This window comes from Halichoeres trimaculatus, unplaced genomic scaffold (genome assembly GCF_033239565.1).
Source record: "Halichoeres trimaculatus isolate MK-OKI-2021-1 unplaced genomic scaffold, fHalTri1.1 fHalTri1_scaffold_1, whole genome shotgun sequence".
Lineage (NCBI taxonomy): Eukaryota > Metazoa > Chordata > Actinopteri > Labriformes > Labridae > Halichoeres > Halichoeres trimaculatus.
This window is the reverse complement of record NW_027437179.1, coordinates 10,678,406-10,697,604: the sequence shown is the minus strand read 5'-3', so window position 1 is coordinate 10,697,604 and position 19,199 is coordinate 10,678,406. Positions and strand designations below refer to the sequence as shown.

General features: G+C 37.0%; 1 protein-coding gene across 1 annotated transcript in view; it reads right to left on the bottom strand.

Moving 5' to 3' along the window:
- Positions 1 to 13,101, bottom strand: part of LOC141805407 (butyrophilin-like protein 2) — a 106,773-nt gene extending 93,672 nt beyond the window's left edge. The window contains exons 1-4 of the mRNA XM_074690501.1: positions 12,942 to 13,101; positions 8,215 to 8,556; positions 4,204 to 4,482; positions 1,336 to 1,614 (exon numbers count right to left, since the gene is read on the bottom strand). Of these exons, the coding sequence (XP_074546602.1) occupies positions 1,336 to 1,614; positions 4,204 to 4,482; positions 8,215 to 8,556; positions 12,942 to 13,005 (964 nt within the window). The 5' untranslated portion in view covers positions 13,006 to 13,101. The remainder of the gene's footprint in view (positions 1 to 1,335; positions 1,615 to 4,203; positions 4,483 to 8,214; positions 8,557 to 12,941) is intronic.
- Positions 13,102 to 19,199: the final 6,098 nt, after the last annotated feature.

Sequence of the window (19,199 nt, the reverse complement as noted above, 5' to 3'; positions counted from 1 at the left end):
ACACTAACACTCTGTTCTTAGTTTCTAAATGTGCTCTGTACTTTGTGAAAGTCTTTATGAAATAAATGATAAAAACCTTCAGAAGGTAAAGTAGATGTGAGAGCAGCCTGAGGAGCTGCTGGACCCCAAACATCCTGTTCATCCTGCAGAACAAGCACAGACTGCAGAGCTGGAGAGAGCATGAGCTGCTGATCTCTGTAAACCCCAAAGTTCAAATTACTCCATTGGATTAAGATATGAAAACTTAAACAGAACAAAACTCTGTCATCACTGTGCCAGTGTCAGTCCTGCTCCTGATGCTCTGAGTGTGAGTGAGAGGAGGCGAGCTGCAGGCTTCAATTATCTGTTTTGGTTTTGATGTGGTCAGACTTAAACACCAGCTTCTGAGAAAACACCAAGAACCACGTGACAGAAATATGACGTCTGAGGCGCTCCTGAAGTTTCTCAACATGCAATGCAGGGAACAATGAATGAAGGAGGCTGATGAGACAGGGAGCTTTACTGATATAAAGATAAACTGCACTGTGCTGCTCTTCTGCTCAGAGACCTCACACAGACTTCTGTCAGAGTAAATACACACCACAAAACTCTGAAAAACACATTCAGAGCAGCAACATGAAGGAGTTTAGTCCAGGAATATTCAAACCTGTGCATTAACTACAGCAGTAGTTTTCTCTGCATCATAACAAAAAAACATATTTAAAATAAATTATCTTATTGTGCAAAATGAAGTTCAGCAGTGTTTCAGTTTCTCAGTAAATAGTTTTTTTCTCCTCTGTTCACTGTGATCAGGTCATTTTTTGTGTTTCTGTATCAAACCAGTTCAGTCAGCTGCTCCACAGTTACTCCTCATAGTTAAAGTTAGTGAGAGGAAAAGTTTCAAACTACCTGATCAACTGGAAGGACTTGTTAACATGAACACATTTAATTCAGAGCTGTAGTTACACATCCAAAGATTATTTCTTTTTCATTCTGCAGCAGTTTGGTTTACAAATCAAGAGTTTCATGGTGCACAAAACAAAGTGACAGAGAGCAAATATGAAATAAGGAGTTAGACTGGGTGTAACATCAAATAATTCCAATATCTGGGTATAAATGTTCCTATAAACTACATGTATCTGTTGAATGTGCTTTCATAAGGTGGATTTATGCACAGAAACTTCTGAAACAGTGAAAACACAGACCTGAGCTAAAATCAGATGGAAACACACAGACCAACAGAGTGTGTTCATGTGACCGACCTCAGGTTTGACAGAGAAAAGTCTGTTTGATATTTTCTCTCAGACATTATTTGTTTCCTAAAAACAAACTTAAAGATAAAGTTGTCAGACTCACCACTCATGAACACGTGAGTTTTAGCCTCAGTCCTGTGGTTGATCTCTTCCTGTGTAACTACACAGCTGTAGTGGTCGGTCTTGGTCACTGTAGTTTGGAGGACGATGTCGTAGCTGCCTCCTCTTTCTGTGACCTGAGCTTCTCTAGCAGGAAGGATGTTTCCAGAGCTGTCCCTCCACTCTACCACAGGTTTAGGAGAAGCTCCTCTGACAACACACTGAAGCAGAGACCATTTCTCTGTCTCTTCAAGTATCGTAACAGATGGTTCAGGAGCAGCACCTGAGCACACAGCACATACAGACGGTAAAGCATTACAAATATGACACTGTGACAGAATGAGGACATGGTTTCATACAAATTAACTTATAACAAAGTTTAAAACTCTTAATTTACACTATTCTTGACTCTCATCAGGACAAAAGGTCAGAAACTGTGAGCATTCAGACAAGCTCTGGATCTGTTTCTGAACACAACATTGTTTTTGTAATTCAAGGTACAAAGTTGTGTTAGACTTCAGTCTGTTTTGTCTTCAATAATTCAGTACTGGAATAAATTAACCTTTCGTTGAGCTTAAAATGTTCTGTTTTGTTCAAATTATTTCAGATAAATATTTCAATTGTTTTATTGATATTTATTTTTATGATCAATCAAAATCAGAATCAGAAATACTTTATTGCTGCATTCGACAGGGTGGAATGGGATTATCTTTTTGCCAGGTTAGGAAACTTTAATACAGCTTCACAAGCAAGTGTACGTACTAATGATAAATGGTAAATTTTTCTCTAACACATGGAACACACCAGGGATATCCACTCTCTCTCCTTTAATTTGCCCTGGCAAATGCTCCTTGGTGTAAACTGGAGGCACTCTCTTGCACTTCATCTTCTTTTTCTGCTCTGCTGTTTTCTTTCATGCCACGAAAAAAGAGCTTTTACACAGACAATCCTGTTGTTTTTAATACTCTTAAAGTTTGGCAGGAATTAAGGTGTGATTTTAAGTTTTTATCTGCATCAGTTTTGGCTCCAATATACAAGAACCATTTATTTCCCCCATTCAATGTTAGACTTGACTTTTTTGCAGTGATACAGTAAATGTATGAACTATTTCAAGATTTGTATGTAAATGGGGTGATCTCCACTTTTGCTTCTTTATTATCTTCATATGGGCTACCTCAATCACATCTCTTCACATACTTTTAAATCAGCCATTATACTTCTACCACCTTTTCTAATTTCCCTTTACTTCCCTGTAAACCTCAATGGACCATGCACTTTTTTTACTTACATCAAAAAGCATTAATTTCCAAATTATTTGTCTCATTCACAGATAGCAGAACTATAAAAGCTAAAGCTAAGTGGGAACAGGAGCTGGGTACAGTGATAGGTGTGTGATGCTGGGAGGAAGCTGTTGACAGACTTCAACTACCACCACGTGTGCTACACTGTAAACCCCAAAGTTCAAATCACTCCATTAGATTAAGCTATGAAAACTTTAAATTTGTTAGTTAGTTCAATTTACTCAAATGTCTGAGTTTCAGAGTTGAATCTGATGATTTCTGAGTAGATTTAACTTTTGTTACTGTTTAAGTAAGCACAACATAAATCATTAGTTTCTGAAGCTGTGTTTGTAACCGTGAGTGAGGAAGGGACGCAGTCCATATAAGACCCTGCTTTACTTCTCGATGTGGAGCAGTGGCAAAAGCTGTCTGTGCTCAACATGGCACAGACCCTTAGGCTGTGTTTCACAGCACAGACCAGCTGTCTGTGTCTCTTGTGGCATTGATCGGCTGTCTATGCTCTACATGGTGTGGACTGACTGTCTGTGTTAAAATGAATAAATCTATCTTTTCACATTTAATTTCAAAATTGGCCTAAATAGCATGATAGTCCCGTCCAACATTTCAATTATTAATGTCTGTGCCCCCTGAGGAACAATATTTCAAAGTACAGCAGGGTCTCATATCTACTGCCTTCCCTCCTCACTCACGGTTACCAAAGTTATGAAATTAGAGCTGATTTTTGTTGTGATGGCATTTGTAACTATGAGTGAGGAGGGAACACTGTGGATATGAGACTCAGCTGTACTTTAAAATGTTATTAAATTTAGTTGTTCTGATCTAATTCATTTTTTATGATAACATTTACTTAATTCATAAGGCAAATTTACTGATATCACAGCTTTCAGTTTTGAGTGAAGTCAACTTATTATGTTTTAAAGTGAAATGCAACATTTTTTTAACATTACTTTACATTATAATTTGTAACAAATAAGCACCAGGTTAAATTAATTAGAGACATTCAGTAGAATGATTTTCCGTGATAATTGTAACTACATAAGATGTTGAGTTAAATAAACTTAAGTTTTCATATTTCATTGCTTTGTTTTTTTGGTAACTGGTTTCAAAGCATTTTTGAGTAAACTCAACTTATCAGATTAACTAACTTACATTTACGATGACACAAAAACTGTTTTGAAAGGCCAGTCTGCTTTGTTCCTTTATCATTTAAGCTGGAAATGTAAACTGCAGGCTTTGTGGTAAACTCTATTCTACAACTCAGTGTAATTTGAAATGTCAACCTTTAACTAATAGGATAATCATTTGTGTTTTTTTACTTAGCAAATGTAACTCCATCTCTTCTAACACCACTTTGAGCTGAAAACTGAGTTTGGTTTATCCCTCTGAAACTGATTTGAACTAAAACTGATCATTAGACTTTTGTCAAGTTCCAGTTTTTGGAGGAAATATTTTTTAGATTTTGAGAGGAAACTGAGCCCATGTAATTCCTGGTGTTGTGTCTGAACTCAATCACAATAAAAAGTTTTTAAACCATCTTAATAGCAAACTACAACTAAAAAAATTCAACTCACCAGGGAGATGCACAAGGACGTCATCATGACTCTGATGGCAAAACTCCTCCTGTGTAACTATACACCTGTAGTTGTCACTCTTGGTCACAGTAGTCTGGAGGATGATGTCATAGCGGCCTCCTCGCTCTGTGATTTCTGGATCCTCAGCAGGAAGGATGTTTCCAGAACTGTCCTTCCACTCTACCACAGGTTTAGGAGACGCTCCTCTGACAACACACTGCAGCTGAGACCAGTCATTTGTTGTCTCAGTTTGCTTGGCAGATGGTTTTGGACATGTACCTGTAAAAGGAATACATTTAAGACTATTGTAGAGCATTTTCAACATTAAAAATACAAAAGAAAAAGAAAAACTTTATTGCCCGTTACACAGTGACAGAATTTTGTCTTTGACAGGCTCATTTAAAAGACATTTAAACACTCATTCATACACTCACATCTTCTATATCCTGGCATATGTGAACTATGAGCTAAAAACAGTGAAAAACAAAACAGAAAGCTTAATATAAGACTTATTAAAATAACTGTTGTAAAAGCTCAAAAACAGTTACATCAGCCGCCTTCATCAACACTGTTCAACACAGCCAGGTTTGTCAATCAGCCATCATGAGAGGGCAGAAAACAGGAAAGATGTCTGTTCATTTTTTAGTTATCTCTAATAGCTGACCCATCTTATCTGGGAACTGAGTTTATTTGCTTAAACTAGAATTTTCTTATTGGTTTTTGCACCTTTGCTTTTTGCTTTTCCTTAAAAAAAATGCCTCAATTGTCATTCCACTAAATAATGGACTAACCATAATCAGTGATTTTTACACATTTCCCCATCATATCAGAGCAGGTCAATGAAGTCACTAGTTCCTCAAATGTGTTACATTTGCATTTCTACAAACTTAACGTTCTGTAAAATAAAACTAAGAAAATAATTAAACTTTTTGCTGCTTGTTGCTTAACGTTTATCCCAAGTATGAATCTTGATAATCCTCTAAATGGTAGGGTGCTATACAAACAAGTCAGTTATAGATTTTAAGGCGTGTGAATGAAACCATACATGTGTGGCTGAACTCAGGGTACACCTGTAAGACACGGGGCTGATATTCCAATCTGAACTCACCTGAGCAATCTTCTCCTCTGTCCTTTAATCTCTTAACATGCGGAGGTTGTACGCGACCAGAGAAATTCACCTCAGGAAGAATTAATACATATAAACTGTGATTTATCGTGTCTGTAAAGTCAAATTACACACTTTGTAGCTCATTTGAGACCGTGAGGGCTCCAATATTCCGTAAAATAAGTAATTTCCATAAAAAGAAACCTGACTTCACAGCAGTCAGCTTTCACTTTGCAGCTGTGATCCGTCGGTAGCTTTTTCAGCCACCCTGACAATTCACTGTTAAATGTGTTTCCAGGACTGAAACTGAACAATTTTAAACAAACGTGACTGATTTTGAAGAAAAACACAGCGCCCCTTATAAAAAGCCTATGTTTGTCTAATCACGGGTAAATGAAATGATCAAACAAAGCTCAAACCTATCGCTGGAAAGGATTAGAGACGTTCATTAAACTTCCGATATAGTTTATAATTGTTGACGTTAAATCACCAACACAGTTTTGACCAATCATATTTACTGTCTCTGAAATCAGTAAACGCCTCGTGACAAAATGAACCAATCAGCATTTTTCTACATTCTTCTGGAACGAAGCTTCTGGAACTTTAACTCCAACAGCCAATCAGTGAACAGCATCCTCCACGAGCGCCTCCTTTGTCTGACTGATTGTTTTAATCGGCCAATAGAAAGCCAGTACAGAGAAAACACTCCGAGTTCATAACCACCGAAACCACCTGCCTGACCATAAACAGAAGTTACCGCTGACGGACTTTCTGTAATGGTGGGACGTTTTTATATCAGAAAAATGTTTCTTATGTTTGGTTTTAGTCTTTATTAATTTATGCTAATAACGAGAATCTTAATATAAGTGCTCAGTCTGTCTTTTTACTGTTCAATCAAATACTTTGACAAATTTTCATTCACTTATTTCATTTCATCAGAAAGGTTAAATATCTTCTTTTGGTAACTTTGTAAAAGTTTACAGAGCTCTGTGGACACCTGCTGGACATGCTCTGTACTGCACTTCCTAAAATATCCCGGAGCAGCTTCAATCTGTCATCATGAAACTTATTACAGACATTAGAGACAAGTTGAGGGAAATATTCTGTGAATTTCAGTCTGATAGTCCTTAGTATGATTATTTCATTTTACCCAAAAGATGAAAACAAAGAAAAAGAATCAAAAAGAATTATAATATGTTCATTAAATTATTTCCCATAGTGACTACATTGAGGATTCAAGTCATGATGATGTGCTTACTGACACCTCAGAGAGTTTACATTCACAATGACAGAATGAACAGTTATAGTTTTTATAAGGTCAAATCATCAAAAACTAGTTTAAATTTGTGAGAAAGCAAGCAAAAATATACAAGATTTTTGACAAAACTCAAGCAGTTAAGATACACTCTGAAAGAGAAAACAAAACATAGTCAAGGTTAGAGAGCTTTGGTAATACATTAACATGGCATACAGGCATCACTGTTACTTAAATAAGACATTTCATACATTTTATTTGACTCCCTAAAAGATAAAATAAAGTCTCTGATTGAAGAAACAAGCTTCATTTTGTAGCATGAGACTGCTTTGTGTTGTTACTGTAAGAGTAGAGTTAAATGGTCAGAGCATGTTAATCATTCTCTAATGTTGGCCTCAAACATTTATGAGATGTAATTTATCTTACACACTTTATATTACAGAGTGAAATAAGTAGTCCGGCCCTTTTTTTGTATATAGTTCCACCAAACAAGGACTAAGAGCTCACCTGGCTTTGTTTAACAGTTCAAAAATATAGCTACAAACTTATTTAAAGCTCTTTGAGTAAAATATTACATCTTTCTTCATGAGTCTGTACCAAAAGTAAATCAATATACATAAAATAATAAGTATTTATGCACATTGCTTCTTTAAAATGATCAATAACCATATTTAGTTTTGTTGGATCTGAATTTTTTACTCAAACAAATATGTACTTGGTTAATAAGTGATTTTTGTTTTTGCATGATTTTAAATGGCTTAGTTTAAAATCATTTGTTCACCATACAAGCCTTATTTAATAAACTCAGCCTGAGCTCACCTGAGGCTCTTCAGTCCATCTGTAAATAAACTTTACTGTTTTAGAGCAGAACAATAAATCTACAAGTGCTTATGTGAACAATTATTCATCTTTTAGGAGTGTTTTTAAGTAATCAAATCAAACATATTTAAATATTTTATCAAGTATTTTAATGAAATGTAACATGTTCTGTGCACAACTCTGTGACTGTTTGAGAGCTCTGTGGACACCTGCTGGAGATTCTCTGTACTGCACTTTCTAAAACATCTTAGATCAGCCTCAGTCTGCACACCTGAGATGAGACACAGGAATCATGTGCAACTTCAGGTGGATGCTCTGCTTTAAAAAGGGACTTTTTCTGTCGTTTTTTAAACTCACCAATAAGTGCATTAGTGCATAAGGACAGAAAGATACAGAAAAAAGGAGAAAACAAACAAAACGGATGTAAATGATCTTGGATGAGAAATAAGTATATATTGTCAAATTCAAACTGGTTCTTGAAGTTTCTGATTGTTCTTCCATTGATATGTGCTGTGTAAAGATGTTGAAATATTGACTTGTTTTATATTACTAATTCTCCTTTCTTTAGCCTTTTCTCTGCTCCAACAGAGCTCATGAAACCTCACAGTGTTTCCTTTGCTCTAATTCCAATGACAATGTGTTCCATGAGTTATTATTTAACAGTATTGAAAAGGAAGTGTTTAAAAGACAGATATGCATATAAAGAGAAATCAAAATACATGTAGAATAAGATTTAAAAGAATGGTGTAATGTAAAGAACTTGATGGTCCTCACTTGACCAGTCCTCACAGTAAATCTGAAACATCTCCAAGAGTTTGATGAAAGAACTCACCAACAACAAGCTGAACGCTGAACTTGGGGCTGTGCTGAAGATTGGGGAAAATACAGGTGTAGGTTCCACTGTCAGACACCTTGGTCTTTGTGATCTTTATGGAGGAGTTGCCGTTCTTCAGTTCTTCTTGAAAAAATGAGACTCTACCTTTAAACTGTTTATCTTGATCATCAAAGTCTCTGCCAGAGTAAAGGCCAGCATTATACATGAACACCCTCTCCTCCTTTCCCTTCTCCAAGTCTTTCTTCCAGTCAAACAGCGCTGACTCCAGGTTCTCCTTGGAGCTGAGGGAACAGGGTAAAACTACATCACTGTCTTCTGTCACTCTGATTACAGCTGGTCCTGAAAGAAAAACACACACACTCAGGAATTTAAATGTTTACAGGCAGAGAGAGTATCTTCAACAGTCATGTGAGAGTTCATCCAGATCGCATTTCCAAAAGTAAACTCTGATTTGGTCCTCTGAATTTCTGTCTTGACATCATCAGTAGAGCATCATTTTAACTTGTTGTCAAAAAAAAAAAAAAAGAACGTTTTTCCTTCTTGTCCCTCTCTACCTCTATGCGCACTCTAGGGAAGAGTATCAAATTAGGTATTTTTAAAGGTGCTGACTGAATTCCATCTGTGGTACCAAGTACTGATCCATGTAAAGTCAAACGCTTCCATGATTTGGTACCTAAACACATCCTTGTGACTGCGAGGGAGTGAGAGAGTAGATGATTTCCCTACTGGACATGAACACAGCATTGCAAGTTTTTTGTACTGAGAAATAAATGTGTTAAATTGGAAAACTTTGAGATTTTAATATTAAACAAATTTATATTTATTACCACATAAACACACACACAGTAGTATCGAAAATTGTTACTGTTGAGCACTGATACGGTACCAGGTATTGGTACCATTACCATATCATTTCAAAGTGAAAGATATCAATTCCTAGCGCTCGGTACACTGCCAGCAGCTACCTTACATACCAAAATAACACCAAACTAAACATTTTTCACCTCAAGTCTTGACACTATTTGAAAGGGTTCTTTTTGAAAGACAGAGAGGTTTGTTTACCTGCTTGACTAGTTTCAACCCTCTTCCAGGGGAAACTAGTCAAGCAGGTAAACAAACCTCTCTGTCTTTCAAAAAGAACCTTTTCAAATAGTATAAAACTAAGAAGACAGTATCAACCTTTTCAAGCTATTGAAAGAAAGTCAAGTCTTAACAGTTTCTAATACTGATCAGCAGCCTCTGTCTGAGCCTCTCTTCCTGTGATTCTTAAAGGCTGTTGGCCTTGAATTCTCACTCTGACAGTCCTGGAGCTGACAGAGCTCAAACCCTGTGGTGGGCTGTGACTGTTTAATGTTTCTTCAGTTTGATCTCTCTCTCATATATCTCCCTGCTGTATCCTCCATGTTGGTTACTGATGCTGCCATAAACCCACACCAACAGGAAGTAGTGAAATCATAAACTTTATCAGTGTGTCAGTCTCCTTACTGTGGATTTATGTCCTCAGCGTCATGTTTGATGTTTCGATTTAATAACCTTTGTAATGATGTTTTGACCAATCAGAATGAACCCAGCTTTAGATGATTTAGAAGATTTAGAGGATACCCATTAGGGCAAGTTGTCTGTTAGTGTCACTTAGAGTCAGTTAGCGTCTGTTACTGTGTGTGTTAGTGTCTGACGGATTATCACAGCTCCTCCCCGACCCTTCTCACCTCAAACAACCTCACTCAAGTTTACCCCAGAGACAGATCAGTCAGCTCACTTTACTGCAGAGACTAATAACAAGCACAAATGTTTACAGTGAACATCTTTTACAGCTCACCTAATAATGCGTGTTCACCAAGATTTCATTCAGCTGACTCTGAATCTTTTAATGTGAGCTGCACATATCAAACCATCTTAGTGTAAGACATGTTTACAGAGTCTGTTCTCAGACCTGTATGAGAGATGGTGTCTTTGATAAATGCTTTAGTGTTGTTTCATTTGAGTGAGTGTTTATGAGAAGTCACAGTGGGTGGATGGTGGATTTCTGATTAAAAAACAAGGGATGCTTTTCAGCAGCAAGGACTGGGATAGAAAATTAAATACTTGAAAATTCCTGGTGTTTCCCCTCACCGCCTGCCAGACTAACTCTTTAGTTGTTCAGCTACCTTTCAGTTCTAGTGCCTCATTTTTAAGACCCGTTCTGTCTCCTGTCTTGTCTTTGCCTGTCGTTTTCTTTGCCTTAGCCTGACATTCTGCCTCCTGATTTCTATCCCAATAAAAACTGAGACTTTAGAAAAGACTTTTGGGTGCCGTGTCTGAGTCTTCCTTCAGTCTGTGCTGTGATACAAACTCTCCCAAAAACATAACCTCCTTGGAGGAAGTAATAATGTGCTAATGATATGCAAGGGACACCCTTATTGTCCTTCCCCTGAAACCCTCCTCTCCACGCCAGAAGAGTCACATAAAGTTGAAACTGAAAAATGACAGAAAGCATATGATATGATTTTCATTCAGAAGTATAAGAATGAAAAAATGTTTAAAAATAAAGTAACATTTGGTGTCTGTATTTTTAACTTCAGCTAAAAGTTATCAATGCCATTACCTGTTTTGATGCCCTTTTGATTTTGATAAAAACAAGTTTTTCAATCACAATGTTCCTTTTTTTACTCTCAGGGTGTGTTTTTAATTACATTTTTTTTTTCAGTACCAAACATGGGCTCTTTTCAGCTTCAAAAGAATCTTCCTATATTTCACATGCTATTGTTGGTGGACACAAACAGGGCAGTTATCATAAGGAGTATTTACTTTTACCTGCTGCGCACACAGTGAGGTGTCTCTAACTCTGCTTTCAAAAGCAGCTGTCAGATGGCTGCACCCAACAGACACACACTCACACAACCAAATCATTCAGCTGATTTACACAGAAACACACTGCACTGACCCTGAACTAACCTCTGTGATTATACATAATGTAAAATATTTAATGTTATATATTCAGCAAAACAAGAGAATACAGCAACACCAGTGGTTTTTATAACTGTGCAGCCCAACAAACAATCACTGAACAACATGTGACTTAATCTGACACATTTATCATCAAAAATGTAAAAAAAAAAACAAACAAACACAGATCTATGATCTGTGGCACAACTGGTTTCAGAACAAACGTGAGTTTTACTGTAATAAGTTAAACCTTTAACACAGACGAGCTGACTCTAAGTTCTGTTGTTCCTCTTCTGGAGGTGATGAGCAGGTTCTGGTTGCTGTTTGTGATCCTGTGTGTTTGTTACTCTAAGATATGTCTGTTCTGTGCCTCTGTGGCTTCGTTCTCTGAGTTTCTTCAGATCAGTTTTCAGCTCACTGCTGTTTGCTGGGAGTAAAACGAGGTGGGCTGTTAAACTGGTCTTTTCCAGAAGCTTCTCAGTGACTGAGACCATCTCTGCCAGCAGCTTTGCCAAAGTGCCCCCAGCTGTTCTTGGAGTCCATCACTGAAATGTTTCGTGACTGTCCTGCTGATGGTTTGTCTCTTTCTAATCATGTGTAGGGCTGCCAAGCTACACTAGCAGGAATACAAATACACACTTGCCATGCTGCAGCAGCTTTTGTGTGTGAGTGTGTGATCCTCGGGTTTAAAGCTTGTGATCAACAAAGTCAAGATAAACTTTAATCAAGTTTGTTTGGAAATATTCCTCCAGCTGTTTTTAACATCAAACTTTTATTTATTTATTTATTTTTAATTTTTGGTTCCCGTCCTTGTTTTTGTAAAATAAATAAATAAATAAATAAATAGATTAAACAAAATTTAAAAAGAGCTTATATTTGTCATAAATGTGAAAGACTCCTCTTTGTTTTTATGTTTAGGTGGTAAAAAATGAAACAGGGTGCAGTAATTCAGTCATCAAGAATGAAGTGAAAATGGAATGTAAAGTTTAGTTTAGTTTCATTTTTTATCACCTTAACATAAAAACTAAGAGGAGTCTTTCATATTTGAGACATAAATAAGCTCTTTTTAATTTTTTAAGAATTACAGAGTTGTTGTTTTTTTTTTTTACTTCTATTTAATTTACAAAAAATAAAGACGTAAACAAAAAAAGTAGAAAAAAAGATTGTTTGATGCTTAAATTTTAAATATTTCTCTCACTGTCCTTGTAAAGGTGTGGTTCCTCCCCCTCACGGAGGTTACAGGCATTAAACAAACAGAGCAGGAAATAGCAGCCATCACAGAAGCTTCAGATACCAAATAAAGGAGGAAAAGTCTCCACCTTGATGATTTATTTAATTCTTGATTTTAAAAACATCGTGGGTCCTCCTTCAGATAATTCATGTCACAGTTCACAGAAGCAGCAGGCAAACAGGTTCATCTTATCTAAGTTTGAATCGTTCATCAACCGTCAGTTTAACGGAAATGGATGACGTCACAGACTGCACAACAAGGAGGAAACGCCTGTTACCACACACACACACACACACACACACACACACACACACACACACACACACACACACACACACACACACACACACACACACACACACACCTGCAGTTATATGACATTTGATGATAATCCGGCAGGATTTAATTTTAATCCGTGTTAATAATCACAAATTGATCTAACCTCACTGAGATTATTGAGATTAAAACCTAAAGCTGTAACTCTGCCTCCTCACTGCTGAATTATCATTATTCATCCTTTAATAAATAGCAGGAGTTAGCACATAAAGAAGGATTAAAGGCCTCTTACTGTTTCCATCAGCATCTGTTACCAGGGCACAGAGGAAAACGAGGAGGAGGAGGAGGAGCGCCATGGTTTCCTTCTGCTCAACAGTCCTCTGTCAGTGCGCAGTTTCTCCTCTTAAAGACGCCACAGACAGAGGCGTGATTGGCCCGGCTCAAAGTACTTTCAGTTTCGAAAGTTAAAAACTTCCCCCAGCTCAGAACTTTCACAATAAAAGCCTTTTCCTCTCCTCATGGCTTCATTGATGCTCTGACTCTGCACAGGTGGTCAAAATGCTTCCTCAGCGTGGTGCATTTAAAGACACAGAAAACTGTGAAAAAGTTAGTTTCTAATTTTCTTACTTTAGGTCTTAAAATGTGAAATCATCATCATCATCATCAACTTTTCTCAGAACAGTTACAGTGAATTGCTTCAAACATGTTCATTTTGAGTTTTGATGTCCTGATGATCTACACAGTGTTGGTTTCACATCATTCAAGTTTCAGATTTTTTTATTGAAAACTAATGTTCCACAAATTGAGATCTGTGTGACTAGAAACTGAATTATTGCTCCTAAACGTTGTGCGCACTGGAATGTTACTGTAGAGAAAGAAAATGTGACCCTGTAAGTTTAAAGAGGGGATATTGTGCTGCCTTTTAAATCTTTATTCTGTCCCCCTGGTGCTCCTGTAGTATCTTAACATGATTTATAGCTAAAAAAAAAAAAAAAAAAGGAAAAAAGAAAATTAAAAATCTTTACTTCTATTTCAGCCTCTGTCTGAAATAACCCCCTTTCCTCTGATAGGTCAGCCCTCGGGGAGCGTATCAAGGGTTGGAGTCATAACTCCAACCCTTGGTGTTTGAGGCTCGTCCCTCTAATGTGAAAACACAGGACACAACACAAAGGTTTCAAGCTCTTAAGTCTTAACAGGTAAACATAAAGTACCTGAAAAAACAGGAACAAAAAGTTTTGAGGTGTTGCTGCTGTGAAGCTGGGAGTAAGAGGTTAATTTGGAGGCCTCCCTTAAACAGACTCAGCCTGATTGTCTGCAGGTGCTGACAGACAGGTGAAACAACACAGGGCACCAGAGGGAGAACCAAACAAACAGGAAACAGTGATCTAACAACATAAAAGAAAGATTTGATTCCAGCTCCTGCAGTCACACGCCAAAGTGTCCTTGAGCACCATGAATTGCTCCCACTGTTGGTCAGTGGTGAATGAATGGGTGTGAATGTGTCAGTTAAAACTGATGGTTCCCAGTAGAAACTTCTACCATCAGAGAGTGAACGTGGAGTGAGTGGGTGAATGAGGCTGGCAGTGTAAAGCGCTTAGAGTGCTCAGAGGGACAAGAAAAGAGCTGAATAAGTACTGGTCTATTTACCATTTACCTGTTCTTTAAACAGTGGTTAGATGAAGCCATGTGGACGTGCTGCGTGTGTGAAAAGGCAGGTCAGGGTTATATCAGCATCACTGAAGATTCGTATTGATGGTATGAATGATACTAAGAAACCTTCATCCTGACAGGTGAGTCACAGGTGAACAGGAGTCAGGAAAGAGGAAGTTTCACAGGTTTATTAAATGTGTGTGAACAAGTTGTTCTCAGGCTCCTGATGTGTTTGACTTAAAAACTGACTTAAAATAATTTTAAAATCCTCTGATGGCTTTTCATTCTGTTTGTTGGATTATCTAAACAGTAACAGTTAATTTGTTACTCTTGTTTTGCTTTTTTCCATTCTCCCTCTTCCCTCCAATTTCCCATGATCCTCTTAGTGCCCCCAGGAAAAAAATCAATCAATCAATCAATCAATCAATCAATCAATCAATCAATCAATCAATCAATCAATCAATCAATCAATCAATCAATCTTTATTTGTATTGCGCCCAATCATAACAAACGACACTTTCCAAAAACATTAACAGGTCTAGACCCATAAATGTTCATAAAGTTTTTTAAAAGGTAGGTCACAAAAAGGTAAAGAAAAAGTATGAGTTGTTGAACAACAGAGCTTCCACTTTACAACTAAAATGTGAAGGAAGAAGGATCTGGCCTCTGTGCAAAGCAAACAAAACCTGAACCTGAATAAGAACCAGTCCAGTACTCCTCAGAGGAGCTGACACTACCTGGTCTGACAGGCTGTATTTTAAAAATGTGTTGCAACACTCAAGTTAGATTTACAGTAAAAAAAAAAGTCCCTTATTAGAGTCTCACCTCAGGCATGTTCCCAGAAACGGATGGTGGTAATCCTGAAACTGAAACTCGAACAAACAGAAAACACGTTTGCCTGTAGAGGAATTTGGAAAACCATCAGTGTGTGTGGGCGTTTTTCAGAATCAGTTCTGTGGAAGAAACACCATCTCACAATCCAGACTCCATGTGGTGGTTCCTGAAGTTTTCTGCTGTGGAGTGTTTTTTTCTGGTCTCCCCTACAGAGTAAGAGACCAGTGCCAGAGTATTCTGGCTGCTACTAGTGGTACCTCTGTTGTCTACTCAACAATTCTAGTTTTTGGATTACCTTTGGAGCTTTACCTGAAGCTAATTGCTGTTGTTTTTTTCTTTTTTTCCCCAGTGCCTCCACGAACCTCCTGCTTTGCCGCTCAAGCTCAATCACACTGCCACGCTCTCTCTGTGGATCTCACTACCCTTTTGGGACTCTGGACAAAACAAACCTCCTCACAGCACCATACTACAATAAAAGCTCTGAAATTGCCTCCTCCACCTCTGCTTTGCTTTTGGGTTCAAACTCAAACAACTGGTTTAAAACCCCAACACTCCCAGTCAACAACCACATTTGAGAGATTTGTTCTTGTGTCCGAAACTGTTTTTAAATGACTGATAAAGCTGTGTAATAATGACATTTAAACTATAGTGCATGACATTGCATTATAGGCCAAATAACTGGATTTAACTTTGCATGATACATAGATTAACAAAAAGACATTAGCATATAGACTGCTATGATATGCACTATCCTGGCTTTGGAGCATTGAGGAGCAAAACGTGGTGTTAACAAAATCAATCCACCAGGTTATGACAAAAAAAGGCTGAACTACGGTGGCCCTGAGAGCTCACAGCACTGCAACTTAAGTGTGGTTGCTTAAGCATACCAGCATCTTTGCTAAATATCAATTAGCTTCAAAACTAAGGATGTTTCATTGCTCAAATACAAATCAATTACAACTCAATTCATAGACAATAACTGCACTAAATGACTTTTACTGGCACCAACTTTATCACTGCACTTAAACCTAGGAAGACATAAACACATGCAATCTGAGTTACGTTATGGAAATATGACATGTGACAGAAAGCAGACAAAACAAAAACAAATATGGGACAGAAAATAAACTTTGTTCTATCTCCATTTCTTTAATATAACAATACAGCAGTAATACTGATGATTTTTTTTTCTACTATGGCAGCAAACCCCTTGGTGCCTTCGTATAGAAGTCTACTGCAGTAAACAATTTCAAATGTGTTGAGCCAGTTACTTTTGCTTCTACTACTTTTGCTTTAGTTTTCAGCTCTTATTTGTGGACTACATTTCACTCATATTTATTGTAAGGGTTTGTTTTATATCCTACAACTACAGATGAAGGACAGCAGTTGTTACATGTTCTGTTCCATATTTGTTTTAGTATTTAGCTTTCAGACACATTCACTATGAATTCAGTTATATTTGATTAAGATTTGACCAATGAAACATCCTACTAATTTTCAAGACAAATTCATATCTATGATTCTGGTAAGCTTGAAGTCAATACCTTTCTGATGGTATTTTCCTTTTTTCAGTTAAGACATCCATTTTGGTGGGGTTTTTTTTTACATTCTGCACATATAATTCTTACATTTTCTGGATTTTTTTTTTTTTAATTGCAACACCTGTATTTTGTAATTACTGATGCAATATGTCAGAATGTAACATAGTGCAGCAAAGTTTTTTACATACTGCGTTTAAGAATTTTATGACAAAATGTGTCAGATTATTACAAAATGTAGCATCATAACATCATGAATTGAAAATGTATTAAATTTTTACATAATGTGGGGCTGCAAAATCCAAAACAGATTTTGCCAAAATCCATTAAATGATCAGTATTTGCACCAGCCCCATATTATCATGACATCAGCCTTTGTTTGTAGAGCTCATCTTATGAATGTTACAGAACCACTCAAAGATTTCTTAATACAAATAAGTGGAGCATACAGGGGTTACAAACAGCTGTGCTAAGTGTAGTTTCAGAGAGAATGTGCAGGTGAATCAAATCCCAAACAGTCCATGAGCCAGTAACAGGCATGAATTGCTCTTTGTGTTATTGACCACTAGATGTCCTACTGTAGCACTGTGTGTCATTGAAGCCTCGGGTAGTGAAACATGTTTTGAGGCAAGTGTCACAGCTTCAGCAAAGCCCCAATCAGCCATCACTGCATAAAACCTCACGGCTGACATTTGCAGTTCTCTAAAGCTGCCAGTAGAGCGCGCACTTTATAAAGCATGGACAAACTTTTTTTAAATTTTTTTTTTTTTTTTTTTTTTTGGACAATTTCCTTGTGCGTAATGACATACAAAATGAGGTTTGGACTGATTAACAGTTTTGACTGTCAGTAGGGCTGGTATGCTTTTTTGTGTTTTTATTTTTTTTAGTGTAATTTTATATCTTTAGTTAGTTTTTCTTATTGCGTGTACTGTTTTGATATACACTGTTTATGCTTAATGATAGCAGACAATAAAGAGGTGTTTTTCTTTAAAAGAAAGAAAGAAATCAGTTCTTGATTCTCTAGTTTTCATATAAAACTAAAAACAAACCGCTTTTCCTTTTTGGACTCCAAACTCCAGGTTTTCTGTCGGTTGATCTAATGCAGAAAACAATTAATCCATAAATCAATCATGTATGCGCAATATAAGCTCAAGCAGAACTGTATGAAGTGCATATTTCTAGGGTAATATTTGTGCACTGAAAACTTTTATGAAGTCTTTTAAATTGAAGTTCAAATTCGCGCTCCTTCAGAAGACATGGACCCAGTTCAGTGGCAGAGTTGATTCACCACTTCAGTGTTGCTGGTTTAAAACATGGGTCTAGTGGGTCACAGGTCTAGTGAAGGATTTGGCGACATCTAGCGGTGGGTGTGCCGATTGCAGTTAACTGATTACACTTTAATACTTCTTTCCCACAGACTTCTTACAACAAACTTCAGGTCGCTTTGATGTCGATGATTTGTTCGTTAACTACAGCTTCACAAAGTTTAACTCTATAACCTGAAACTCACCTCTGCTTGTTGACCTGTTTGTATCAGAGCTGAAGGTTTTGTGCTGTCTTTTGATTCACATTTAGAGCGGTCATGTTCTCCACCAGCATGGACACAACCAGAAGACTATTTCAGCTCTCGTAGAAAACGTTCTTTCACATTCAAAATGAGTTAAATCTGTCACAAGTTGTGCTGATGGGCGTTTTGATGAAAAATTAGAACAGAAATGAGTCTAGAGAAGATGGTTCTGTGGTTGTAGCTTGTTAGGAGGATCTGGATCACATGGGTGGTGGAGCTGACTCCATCTGCAGCAACTCATCCAAACTATCCCATCACAGCTACACTGAGACCTGTTGTGTCCAACTCCCAGGTCAGGTTCAAAATTAAGTGTATTCCCTTTCTGTCAAAAGTCAGACTGTAATTTGTTTCAGGGCTTGTAAAAGTATTCAATTGTTTTAACTTGTTAAATTTTGTAAAATCTAATTTGTTAAAAGTTTGTAAAAATTTTCACGTTTTCTTACTTTGGTTTGCACTTGTCAGCCACCGTAGTTGGAATAACCTGGGAAATTATGGACAGCATCCTGAGATAATCACGTTAAGAGACTTGTATACTCGACTTAGATGAAGAACTGTGATCATCCCAACTCAAACTCCTGACATACCACAAGAACTCTCCTCTGTTTTAATGTATTCATTTACATTTTATATATATATATTTGTATGTATTATTAGAGTTAAAACTTTTGTAATTGCTCTGTAAACTGTCAACATCTCTTTTTACAAGAATATTGCTCTCTTGTTTTTTTTTTGTGTGTCTCATCAGTGTACCTGATATGTTTGTATGTCTATTATTGCATTTGTGCACATTGGCATGTTAAGGGTACAAATGTGTTTCAGGATGTCAAAATCAATAAAAAAAATGTTGAGAGAAAAAGAATGGAGTTGGGGACTTTTCTGTTCAGACCTATCTTTTAATTCCTCTAAACTTAATTTGATCTCTCTTTTTAACCTTTTATTGTCAAGCACTTAGTAAGTTTTG